Below are 11,844 nucleotides of genomic sequence, written 5' to 3'. Positions count from 1 at the left end.
CTTATATGTTTTTGACTTACTAAAGAACATGGGTTTTTGATTAAAAACTAAGTACTACAATTATTAAAAAAAAAAAGTCTAAAAAATTATATTATTCAAAAAAAGAAAAAAATTATGACTTCAAGTAAGGAACGCGTGTATCCGTATTTGATGGGTTTTGATTTAATTTAATTTTTTAAGATTATTATTTTTTTAAAAAATTAGATATCAAATTGAATCGAGTCGAGTCGAGTAATAAAAGAAAAAAATCAAAATCGGGTTAGGGTTGAATTTTAAATACACTTGACTTGATATATATAAAAAATTATTTTTAATTAATTAATATTATATTTATATTTATTTAATTTTATATTTATATTAAAAAATAATATTTTATATTTTAAAAATAATATTTTATTAATTTTGAGTTAGATCGAATATGTTTTATATAATGTAAGGTTTGAGTATGAAAAAAATTAAAAATTATTGAATTGAGTTGGATTTGGATATTTTATATATATAGCTAGATCAAATTTGATATTTTATATATACAATCAGGTCGGATTTGGGATGAGCAAAAACTCGAATCAACTTAACTTATTACCATTTATAACTTCAAAGAAGATGTACACCTCAAATCTTATATTAGTCTCTATAGCTCAATTCAATTAATTTATATAATTATTTATAAAATATAATATTAATAAATTTAAAATTTAAAATTTGATATTTATAATTATTTTTTTCTATTTTTAGTCTGCAATATTTTTGTATAAAAAACTAATAGCACAAAATTAATGTTAAAAAGTTAAGAATATGCAGATCTTAACAAAAATCATTGGGGCTTTTGTAGTTAGTTGTGGACCCATAAAATCACATCCTTTGAATAAAGAATGGGCATTAACTTTCAAGCCCTAATTACTCAAAATTGACTCTACCAAAGAAAAATCAAAGTTGATTGAAGGATTTTTCATAGTTCTCGAGAACAACGCGTAAAGTGCAGCCTTTGAGTCAAAATCCAGCCATTTGCCCGTTTGTATAGCCATTTTTATACCCTGTCAGAACATTGATACTTAAAACAAACAACTTGTTCTTTTGTCAAACTGATTTTAATGGACTTTAATGAAATGGGTTTTGTTCAAAATCTATTAAAAAATTATTTAAAAAAAAGAAATTAAATACCAATAGCGTAAAGTGGTTTTTTAGTTATTTTTACACAACACCAAGCAAAAAATGAAAGTTGTACGTGTTGAACGTTCCTATTCTGCCTTTTGAATCTGACTTTGCTTCGCTTCGTGAAATGAACATATTAGATCTTAAATGTAGAATGGGTTTTGGGTTATTCAAGGTCTTGGTTTTCCCCTATATATGGTGTTAAGATAGTTCTGGCCCCATCATTAATATATTCATACCCTGCTGGATTTCTCTTGAGTTCTATTTTTTTTTTTTCAGTTTACAGGAAAAGACTTAAAGGTACAATTTGAGTCCTTTTATATATATTCTTGATCATATATCATTGGTTTTTGTTATATATCATTGATTGAATGTTATATTGACGGAAAGTTGTTCTTGTCATTTCTGGATAATATTTGCTCTTCTATGTGTTTGATATGATTTGTCTGTAGGAGATTCCCATGCACTTGGCTATAATAGTTATGAATATATGCTGAAACTTGAAAACTTTCTCTAGTTCTTTCACCATCTTCTTTATATCTTCAGTATTGTAAACACTAGGCTAGAAATTCGCTGTAAACAAGCAAGAATTCTAGTTCTATAGCATTCCATGCACTGTCTCAGCGGGTTACTGGTTACCCTTTCTGTTTGCACCTTTTTACTGCAGCTACATGTGAGCATGTTCCTGTAAAGACCCTGCTAAACTGTCTGCTATCTTTAGAATTGTTATACGGTAAAAGTATAGGGGAAAGACCCCAAACCATTTCTCTATCCAAGATTAAGCAATTCTAGTAAAATGATGAAAATCTGACATCATGGTAAATCACTTCCTTTTTCTGTAAAGCAAAATATGTTGGAAGTAATGTTTGTGTTCACATTTGAAAAGAAAACCAAGTATTTGATTTTGGAGACAAACTATTGTAGTTTTAATAAATCATAAATTATAAATACTAATTTAAATTGTTAAAAGTTATGTTTGGTCATCGAGTTAAGAGCTATGTTTGTTTATCAAGTAAAAGTTATGTTTAATCATCGATGAAAAGTTACATTAATTCACCAAGAGTTGTCATGTGAAATAAAGAATTTTGCTATAGAATATTTTTTCATTAAATCTGCCTAAAGAGTTTTGAGGTTTTGTTGTATAATGGAGGCATATTAATAGCTATTCCCTTCTTCCAGGTTTTAGGTAACTGAAGAAAATGGTGAAGATCTGTTGCATTGGAGCTGGATATGTTGGTGGTCCTACAATGGCAGTTATTGCACTCAAGTGCCCATCCATTGAAGTAGCTGTAGTTGACATCTCTGTTTCTCGAATCTCGGCCTGGAATAGTGACCAGCTCCCTATCTATGAGCCTGGCCTTGATGAGGTGGTCAAGCAGTGCAGAGGAAAGAACCTCTTCTTCAGCACTGACATTGAAAAGCATGTCTACGAAGCAGACATAATCTTTGTATCTGTGAACACACCAACAAAAACCCAAGGCCTTGGGGCTGGCAAAGCTCCAGACCTTACATATTGGGAGAGTGCAGCCAGGATGATTGCCGATGTATCAAAATCAAACAAAATTGTTGTTGAGAAGTCAACCGTCCCAGTGAAAACAGCTGAAGCAATTGAAAAAATCCTGAGGCACAATAGCAAGGGCATCAAGTATCAAATTCTATCAAATCCAGAATTCCTTGCAGAGGGAACTGCAATTCAGGACCTATTCAACCCTGACAGGGTTCTCATTGGGGGCAGGGAAACCCCTGAAGGCCAAATGGCAATTCAAGCACTGAAAGATGTTTATGCTCATTGGGTGCCAGAAGACAGAATCATTACAACCAATCTCTGGTCAGCTGAGCTCTCAAAACTTGCAGCCAATGCCTTCCTGGCTCAGAGGATTTCTTCAGTTAATGCTTTGTCAGCTCTCTGTGAGGCTACTGGGGCAGATGTTTCACAAGTTTCCCATGCTGTTGGTAAGGACTCAAGAATTGGACCAAAGTTCCTTAACGCAAGCGTTGGTTTCGGTGGATCCTGCTTTCAAAAGGATATACTCAACTTGGTCTATATATGTGAATGCAATGGACTACCTGAAGTTGCTAACTACTGGAAACAAGTTATCAAGGTGAATGACTACCAGAAAAACCGTTTCGTAAACAGGGTTGTCTCTTCAATGTTCAACACAGTTTCAGGCAAGAAAATTGCTATCCTGGGATTTGCCTTTAAGAAGGATACAGGTGATACTCGGGAGACTCCAGCAATTGATGTGTGCAAGGGCCTGTTGGGTGATAAGGCATGCTTGAGCATATACGATCCTCAGGTCACAGAGGATCAGATCCAGAGGGACCTGATAATGAAAAAATTTGATTGGGATCATCCCATTCATCTGCAGCCAATGAGCCCCACTGCAGTGAAGCAAGTGACCGTAACTTGGGATGTTTATGAAGCAACCAAGGATGCTCATGGTTTATGCATTCTCACCGAGTGGGACGAATTCAAGACACTTGATTACCAACGAATATTTGACAACATGCAAAAGCCTGCATTTGTGTTCGATGGTCGTTCTGTGGTGAATGTTGACAAGTTGAGGGAGATTGGTTTCATCGTGTATTCAATCGGAAAGCCACTCGATTCTTGGTTGAAGGACATGCCTGCTTTGGCATAAAGCTTACAACTAAACTTTGGGAGGCTCATTTTAAATCCCAAGACCAAGTTTCTTACTTTTAATTGCTGGCTGTTGCTATAACTTTAAAATCTACATTAGAGCAAATCTACCTAAACCGGCTGGCTGCTATAAGAATAAATTAGCAATGTTTCATTTCATATCATTAATAGCACTTTTGATATTTTGTCTTTTTGGAACAAAAAAAACAAGGATGCAGCCGCTGCTAGATATGAAAGACCAAAAATTCTGCTGGAGTTACAGCGAGTACTGACTGGCCTTTGAGGAAGACCGACGACCAGGAACAAAAAAATGTTTAACTAATCAATTTACATGATTCATAAGCTCACTGATGTGTTTGATTCATATAAAATATTTATAATATTTATATTTTTATATTATTTCATATGAAAGTATCAATATGAAAATATAACATATTTTTTTTATTTTTATTAAATTTATATATAATTCTTTTTTATACTCTCTTCATCTCAAATTATTTGAATATTATTGATTTTCACCATTTTAAAAAAAATCTTTGACTTTAATATATTTAATATTAAAATTAAAATTTTTTTTATAAAATTAAAGTTTCATAATTTTTAATATAAAAAAAATTTAGAATATAAAAAATAAAAATTTTAGATATTTAAAAAAATATAATTTTAAAACATCTAAAATAATAAACAAAATGAGACCAAAAGTATTATTTTTATATTATATTTTAAATTATATAATGTCTAAAAAATAGGAAATGTTTAACTAATTAATGCACATAATTCAAAAACTCATTCGTATATGTATTTATTTTGTATAAAATATTAATAATTTAAATATTTTTATATTATTTTAAATAAAAATTATGTATTATAATTTATATAATATAAAAATAATATAACAATAAATTTTTTATTTTTATTATTTTTATATATTAAAATTAAAATTTTATATTTTTTTATATTTATTTTAATATTATATTTTAAATTATAAAATTTACGCCGCTAGTATATTTAAAAATGTGACAAATGCCAATTCTAGCCCACCACAATAATCGCGGCAGGTACGCTGCTATATTTAAAAATGTGTCAAAATTTTGAAACCGGGATTTGTCGAAAATTTCCTCCTTTCCCTCCATTTATCTTCCACGCGTCACTCATCCATAGGCCATCGGATCAAATTCGCGGTTCGCCAAACGCTTATAAGTTATAACCCCATTTCCATATACGAAGATCCTACTTATACGACTTCTCTATTACCCTTAATCAGAGTGGCAGTCCCCGTAATTATCACCAGATACGTGTCCTTTTTCAGGCTATTTCCATTTTCGGACATTTCTGTTACGAAAAAAGGTAACCCTAACCTTTAACCCTATTCGTCATTAACGAAATCCCCAATTTTTATCTTGATCATTTTTCGCGATTTGATCTCTATTTTTTTATTATGATAAAATCAAGCTCACATTTGATTTGTTCTCTTCATTCTCTACCGATCTATCCTACTTTGGTTTTTTTGCCACTTCTTAGATCTGTTTCTAAGGTTAGGGTTTCTTTTTTAAATAATTTATTGATCTGTAAATTTCAAATTTGAGATTCGTTATATCCTGTTGTGGGTTTGAGTTTTTCTGGATCTGGGTTCTGTTTCTGACCTCAAATTAGTTTTAAAAATTCAATTTTGGGGTTTTTTGATTTCTAGTTTTCGATTCGTAAAAGATTGTTTGACCTATAGATCCGTGAGGTTTTTGAATTAAAGTTGTTGGGAATAGGTGTTTTTGCTTGTGTATTAACCTCAATCTTGTAGATTTCTTTGACAATTTCAAGATCTAGGGTTAGGTTTTACTGAAAATCGGGGCTTTTGTTTTTTCCGTTTAATTGAGTTAGAGGAAAGTCAAGTCGCATCTGATATCGCGATCGTAATTCCTTTATTGCTCGTTATTGAACACATACTTTACAAATTGTGGTCCAATCGATCATTGAAGGAAGACCCTTTTTCTGAGGTATTAAAAATAATATTTTTTGGTTAACTTCGAAATTACAAGCTTCTTATTTGTAAATTTTAAATACACATTAGCAATTTTTTGATGAGCACAGTTATTTTTGCCTCCAAAGTACCAAATTGCTAAAAGGATAACCCAAATTACTGACCCCACCTCTCACATAATTAAAAAAAAAAAAAAGAACAAGGACATTATTAATTTTTTTTCAACTTTTTCCTAAATTGATACATTAGCAATGTAAACTTTTTGATGAACTTGTAGTCTATAATGTCATGTCATCTAGTCTACGCTATAAAAGCCAAAAAAAATTCTGGTATGGCCATGTTAGCTTAGGTGTGCATGTTTCTCTAGTGTTTTGGATTATTAGTTTGTTTGTTCATGTGTAACATGTCATTATTGGATGTCTAATTTGGCATCTGAAAGTCTGTTAGTTAATTATGACATTCATTTAGTATATCTAACACAAATGCAGTTATGAGTCATATCATTTTTGATTTTATAATTAGGTTATTAGGAGGTGACTTAGAGTGAGCAGGGATTATCTCCAAGTGAATTTTGTTGTTGTTTTAAAACATTGATAATGTTGCCCTTAATACTACCATTAACAATCATTGATTTGTCATGTAAAGCTTATTTATAGTGAGCATAATCTGATATTCTTCCCTCATAGTTCATTTCCATTCATAAAATGGTATAATCTTAATTAAATAGCAGATCCCATTTTGGGGGAAAGAGTTTTATCTTTTGTCGTTTGTTTGTGTTTTGGTTTCTACTGTTGTTGTCATTGTCAAATCATCATGTCAATTATCTTTCTTTGGTGTTGTCGCTTCCTTGGTGCAACTTACAGTAGAATTATTTTGTCAACAATTCTTTTTGTTTGCTATTCTATCATCAGTTTCAATATTGAGCTGCAGTTCAACATGGTAAATAAGCGGCCTTTTCTTGAGGATACTTTCGAGGTTTCAAACAAGCAATCAAGACAAGCAGAACCTAGCGATCAATGGGTTTTATCTTCAGAACCTTTTTCTTCTGAAGATGCTGCCCTGATTTCTAATGCTTCAGGTACAGAACTTCTAGCCTGTAATAAACTACATGAAAGACACTTAGGCTGCAATTTAGGCATGTTAATTTGACATTTCCTACTTTTGGGTATTCTGTCTATTGAAACTGATGATGTAAATAGTAATTAAGCAAATATTAAACAGGTGACCATGTTTTTAATCCTGATCCGGAATCTTACTTGAATGAATCCTTTTTAGCACCTAACTTCAGATGGATTATTGTAAATAGTAATTAAGCGAATATTAAACAGGTGACCATGTTATTAATCCTGATCCAGAATCTTATGTGAATGAATCCTTCTTAGTACCTAACTTCTGATGGATTATTCAATCTTGTCTTAGTTCTCTATGCTTTTTAATTATTTCCAGGCGCTGATTTCATGTGCCTGGATCAAATTCATTCTCTGAGTTATTCATGAGTCAATTTTCATTTGTTTTTGAGTTTTTCCCATTTGGGAAGAGTGGTTGTATGAATAACACCCAAGTATTAGATGATTCTATTGTAAATATGTTGAACTGTTTTCCCATTTTGTAATTCTTTTCAATTATCTCTTACTGTATTGTAATGTGTAATCGGCAAAGATGAGGGCAGATTCATAAACGCTAATGCCAAGTGTGATGAAAAGCTTGCAAATGCCATTGGTACTAAACAACCAGGAAATTCTGAGGACTTTGAAGCCAATGTTTCCAGCTGCATTGCCATTTCTTCCTTGGGAACATGTGGTTCTGTTGAAGAAGACTCATGGCCAGAGGAACCACTTCACATACCTTCATTTGCAGAATGTTTTAACCCTGAACGCTCAGTAAGGTTGTTAGCTCGTTTTGAAGATATCTATTCTATACTTTTGGAATGTTGTCCGAGGAAAGCAGTTCTTGTTGGACCTAATTACCAAGCGGATATTCCAGAATGGGACTCAATGGTTGCTAGGAATACTTCTAATGAGACAAATGTATCTGAAACTGCTGCTGTCAGATATGAGAATGAACTGATGGGTACTTGTATCATTCCAATGCCTGCATTGGAGTCTTCTGCATATGATGACAAAGTTGGAAGGGGCAGAACTGATTGCAGTTGTGAGGACAAGAATTCTGTCAGGTGTGTCAGACAGCACATTTTGGAAGCAAGAGAGGAACTTAGAAAATCTCTTGGGCATGAGAAATTTGTAGAGCTTGGTTTCTGTGACATGGGTGAGCTAGTGGCAGAGAAATGGAGTGAGGAGGAGGAGGAGCTATTCCACAAAGTTGTATTCTCTAATCCAGCATCCTTGGGAAGGAATTTCTGGGTCAGCCTTGCTTCTTTCTTCCCTTATCGATTCAAAGAGGATATTGTAAGTTATTACTTCAATGTATTTGTGCTGCGGAAGAGGTCTGAGCAGAACAGATGTGAATCAATGAGTATCGATAGTGATAACGATGAGTGGCAGGGTACTGATGATTCTGGCAACAATGAAGATGGGTTTTTAGGAGAAGATGAGGACTCTGTTGTTGAATCACTTGTATGTCAAGAAGATTTTGCTCATAATCAGAGCCAGGAAAATGGCTTGTGTGTTTTTGATGAGGATGTTGCAGATGAAACTTGTAATAGTCAGTATATAGATTCTGCTAGTGGTGCAGATGCTAACAAAGTTTCAGAAAGATATTCCGGGAAGTTGTTTAGCAAATGTGGTTCTGATCCCATGGCTCAGGTGCATGAGAAAGCTCTCAAGGTTGCACAAGAAGAAGAGGAGCGAGAGGTCCAAGAGTCTGCACATCTTCTGATACAGGGGCTGTGTCACTAGAAACACAGGCGAATGCTGACAATGGTGATACTGGAAACCCTGTCAATAGGTTAAACCATGGTGGTAGCCATGGATACGTTTTGGAACCATGTGATACTAAAGTTTGGGATGTTGGATATCCGACTTGCCAAAAAAATAAAATTGACTTTTTACCCACATATAGTATGATTGAAGAGGTTTTTGGAGATGGGTCATGAATATTACAGAGCAATAGATGGAAAAAAACTTTGAGCAGTTTTGTCATTACTATTTTGCAGTGAATGAAAGCACCTCATTCTGGATAGGAATTTTCCCTCTGTAGATTGAATTCTCATCAATGAACAGAATTCCATTTTTCCTTGTACATTCACATGTAATAGAAACCTGTTTTCATTGTAATATAGAGAATTCTAGAAGGTGATTGGTTTTCAATTTTTATTTTGGGGGGTGGGGGCACTTTATATGTAATGCTATCTTTTACCTTTTATAGAAGCTCCACAAAGAGTCTGTAGTTGCCTCTTGCATTGGAATGAGCTGATCTTCGGAATATAAACAGACTGGCAACTAGGATCTCGTATTTTTGTTTGTTTTGAACTTACTGTGCATCAGTATCCATCGGTCTGTAATTTTTCTGCTTTATCAGTAATTTATTTTGTAGCATTCCAAAATCTATCATCGTCCCAACTTCTAATGTTGAAGTACAGGCAAAACAATGGTGTCTAAATGGCAGAGGTGAAGAACATTGCCAGGTTTTTCTGTGTTTCACTGAGTTGTACATATTTCTAATTTCTGGTTTTCCCTGATTAAGTAAAATAATTGCCTTTATTTCAATGTATATCTGTTAACTTATTAGATGACATTCGTTCCTCCTACTAATTTTTAAATTCCAAGTTATACTTTGGACATCACTCCGCTCTATAACTTTAAGATGCTGATGGAGTGCTGCTGCAAAGCGATATATGGAAGAGTTAATTACATTTTTGGTTACTTGAGATGACGACGCAACTAAATCAGGCTGAAGCGAACAACTATAACACAAGATTTTCCGAACCCATATACTTAAACCTTTAAGAAAAGCTTACAAGCGAACTTCCCATATAGCTATGCAGATTGTCAATATGGTTATAACGGTGGGGGTGGTGAGGGTATTACAACCTGCGATTTTGGTTTATTTCGTATGGGTGATGGCGGAGAGGGCAGTATCTTGCCTGATTTCCTTAAAAACCTTCTGTTGTTATACACGATCGCACTTTCACGTCGAGAGCAGCCTTCTTTGTCCAGAAACATCTTCCTCCAGCTACTTCCACATAAAAGGACATCAGTTGGAATCTTCTCTCCACCTTTTAGAACATATATATATAAATTGATAAAACCAAGTGAGACACCATAGTTTTGTAAACAAGAGGGCCAAAAACAGAAAAAGAAAAACCTCAAAAACCAAGTGAGATTCACAAGTGCATGTAACAGTGATAGTGAAATGGGATAGTATAATAATAATACCAGAAGGAACTAAAGCAGAACTAGGTGGGAGTTGGCCTGCGAGAAAAAGTAACACCATTGCTGCTGTTGCCAACTGCACCAGATCTAGAGAAGTAGAAGACTGCTGCTGCTGCTTCATGTTTTGCTGCAACTCTACTCAGGGTGGGACTTAATTAATTAAAAGCACAAAGAATCCATTTATAAGCACAATATTTTCTGTGGGTAAATGAAAAAAGAGAACTAAAATTCTCGAAGTTGAGTCTTGTCCTTGAGCCTGTACGATGTTGACTCTTCACTTCTATCGCTTTCAAGGAAAGTTCAGCCCTACTGCAATGGGCATAGGATTTTTCTAAATGAGTAAGTGATAACGTAACGTATCCGTAAAACGATCATTAAATATAATTTTAAAAAATACCATCAATTTTTCTTTTAAGCGCAACTGATCGTTAAATTGAATTTTTTTTAAGGAAAGTTTTAAACTTGATTAAGATATTTGTAAGAGTATAGGTTTTAGTTTACTAAATTAAAATTGAGTTCAAAAATATGATTATATATAAAAAAAATTATAACATTTTTACGATGTTCATTCAAAAAATATAAGTTAATTTCATATTACCAAAAGCCTTAAAACATTTTTAAAATTTATCAAATAATAAAATCTTTTAATAGTTTGATAATATTTTATTTTAAGATTTAAATTTTTCAATAGTTTAGTAAGATTAAAAAATTATAAATTTAATTTTTTTAAAAAAATTAAACTTTTCAATAATTTAGTGTAATTAAAATTTAATTATAAGATTTAAATCCTCTAATAGTTTGATAGGATTGATACTCAAAACTTATTTATGAATTTATTTAAAATATCATTAAATATTTCAATAATTTAGTAAGAATTAATTTGAAATTTAAATCCTCTAATAATTTGATAAGATTGATTTTATTTAAAAATTTATTTTTTTAAAATAATTAAATCCTCCAATAATATGATGTAGTTCAATTTGAGATTTAAATCCTTTAATAATTTGGTGAGATTAAAAAATATATTTTCAATATAAAATTTATCTTCAAAATTTAATTTAAATACAAAAAAATAGAAAAAATAAAAAAAAACCAAAGGAATCAGCTTGGCTTAATAAAGGCACAGCTTGGCTTGGCTATAAAGACAAAAAGAAGCGACTTGGTTACTCAACACAGCTCGACAAGTGGCTCAGCTTGCAATAGTGGGAACGGGTTAATAGGCACCACTATAAAAACAGATTTCCCATAATTTTTTCTACCTAATACTCTCACAAATTTTTTTTGCTCTCTTGCTTTTCTTCTCTAATCATTGTCCTTTGTGTTAATTATGGATATTTAAATAGAAGTTTAATCTTAACTTTAGTAGGAGTCCAAATTTCAAAGCAATTACCTTAACTTATTTTTTTCTTGCTTTCAACATAAAAAATTCAAATAAAATACACCTTTAAGGATTCAATCATTTTTCAATCCCAATTATTTTCTTTTATAATTTTGGACTCTTTTCTTTTTTAAACAACCAAAATAAAAAAAAAAACTCAATAAAATAAATAAACAAATAAATAAAATAAAAATTTAACTCTAATTAAAACTTTGGACTAAATAAGGTGTTTACAATTGTCCCTTTTTGTGCATTTTCTATGAAACAAGAAATGTGTTAAGATATAGACACCTATTATGTTCAGATCCTAATTTTTTAATTTTTTTAAAGGTTTTTCTAAACAAAGGTTCAATAACGTTAGAAAATT

The 11,844-nt window shown here is 32.1% G+C and overlaps 1 protein-coding gene and 1 pseudogene across 2 annotated transcripts; both read left to right on the top strand.

Moving 5' to 3' along the window:
- Positions 1 to 1,296: 1,296 nt before the first annotated feature.
- On the top strand, positions 1,297 to 4,192 carry LOC111312708 (UDP-glucose 6-dehydrogenase 1-like). The gene is made up of 2 exons (XM_022913233.2): positions 1,297 to 1,452; positions 2,332 to 4,192. Exon 2 carries the CDS (start codon positions 2,352 to 2,354, stop codon positions 3,792 to 3,794), a length of 1,443 nt encoding a protein of 480 aa, XP_022768968.1. The 5' UTR covers positions 1,297 to 1,452; positions 2,332 to 2,351; the 3' UTR covers positions 3,795 to 4,192.
- An 842-nt stretch (positions 4,193 to 5,034) lies between these two features.
- Positions 5,035 to 9,274, top strand: LOC111312702 (uncharacterized; annotated as a pseudogene). The gene is made up of 3 exons (XR_016345234.1): positions 5,035 to 5,140; positions 6,680 to 6,846; positions 7,428 to 9,274. The product of XR_016345234.1 is annotated as an uncharacterized LOC111312702 (transcript).
- Positions 9,275 to 11,844: the final 2,570 nt, after the last annotated feature.

Source organism: Durio zibethinus, chromosome 9 (genome assembly GCF_047325235.1).
Source record: "Durio zibethinus cultivar Kanyao isolate XHJ-2024 chromosome 9, ASM4732523v1, whole genome shotgun sequence".
Taxonomy (NCBI): Eukaryota; Viridiplantae; Streptophyta; class Magnoliopsida; order Malvales; family Malvaceae; genus Durio; species Durio zibethinus.
This window is presented reverse-complemented; position numbering and strand designations above follow the sequence as displayed.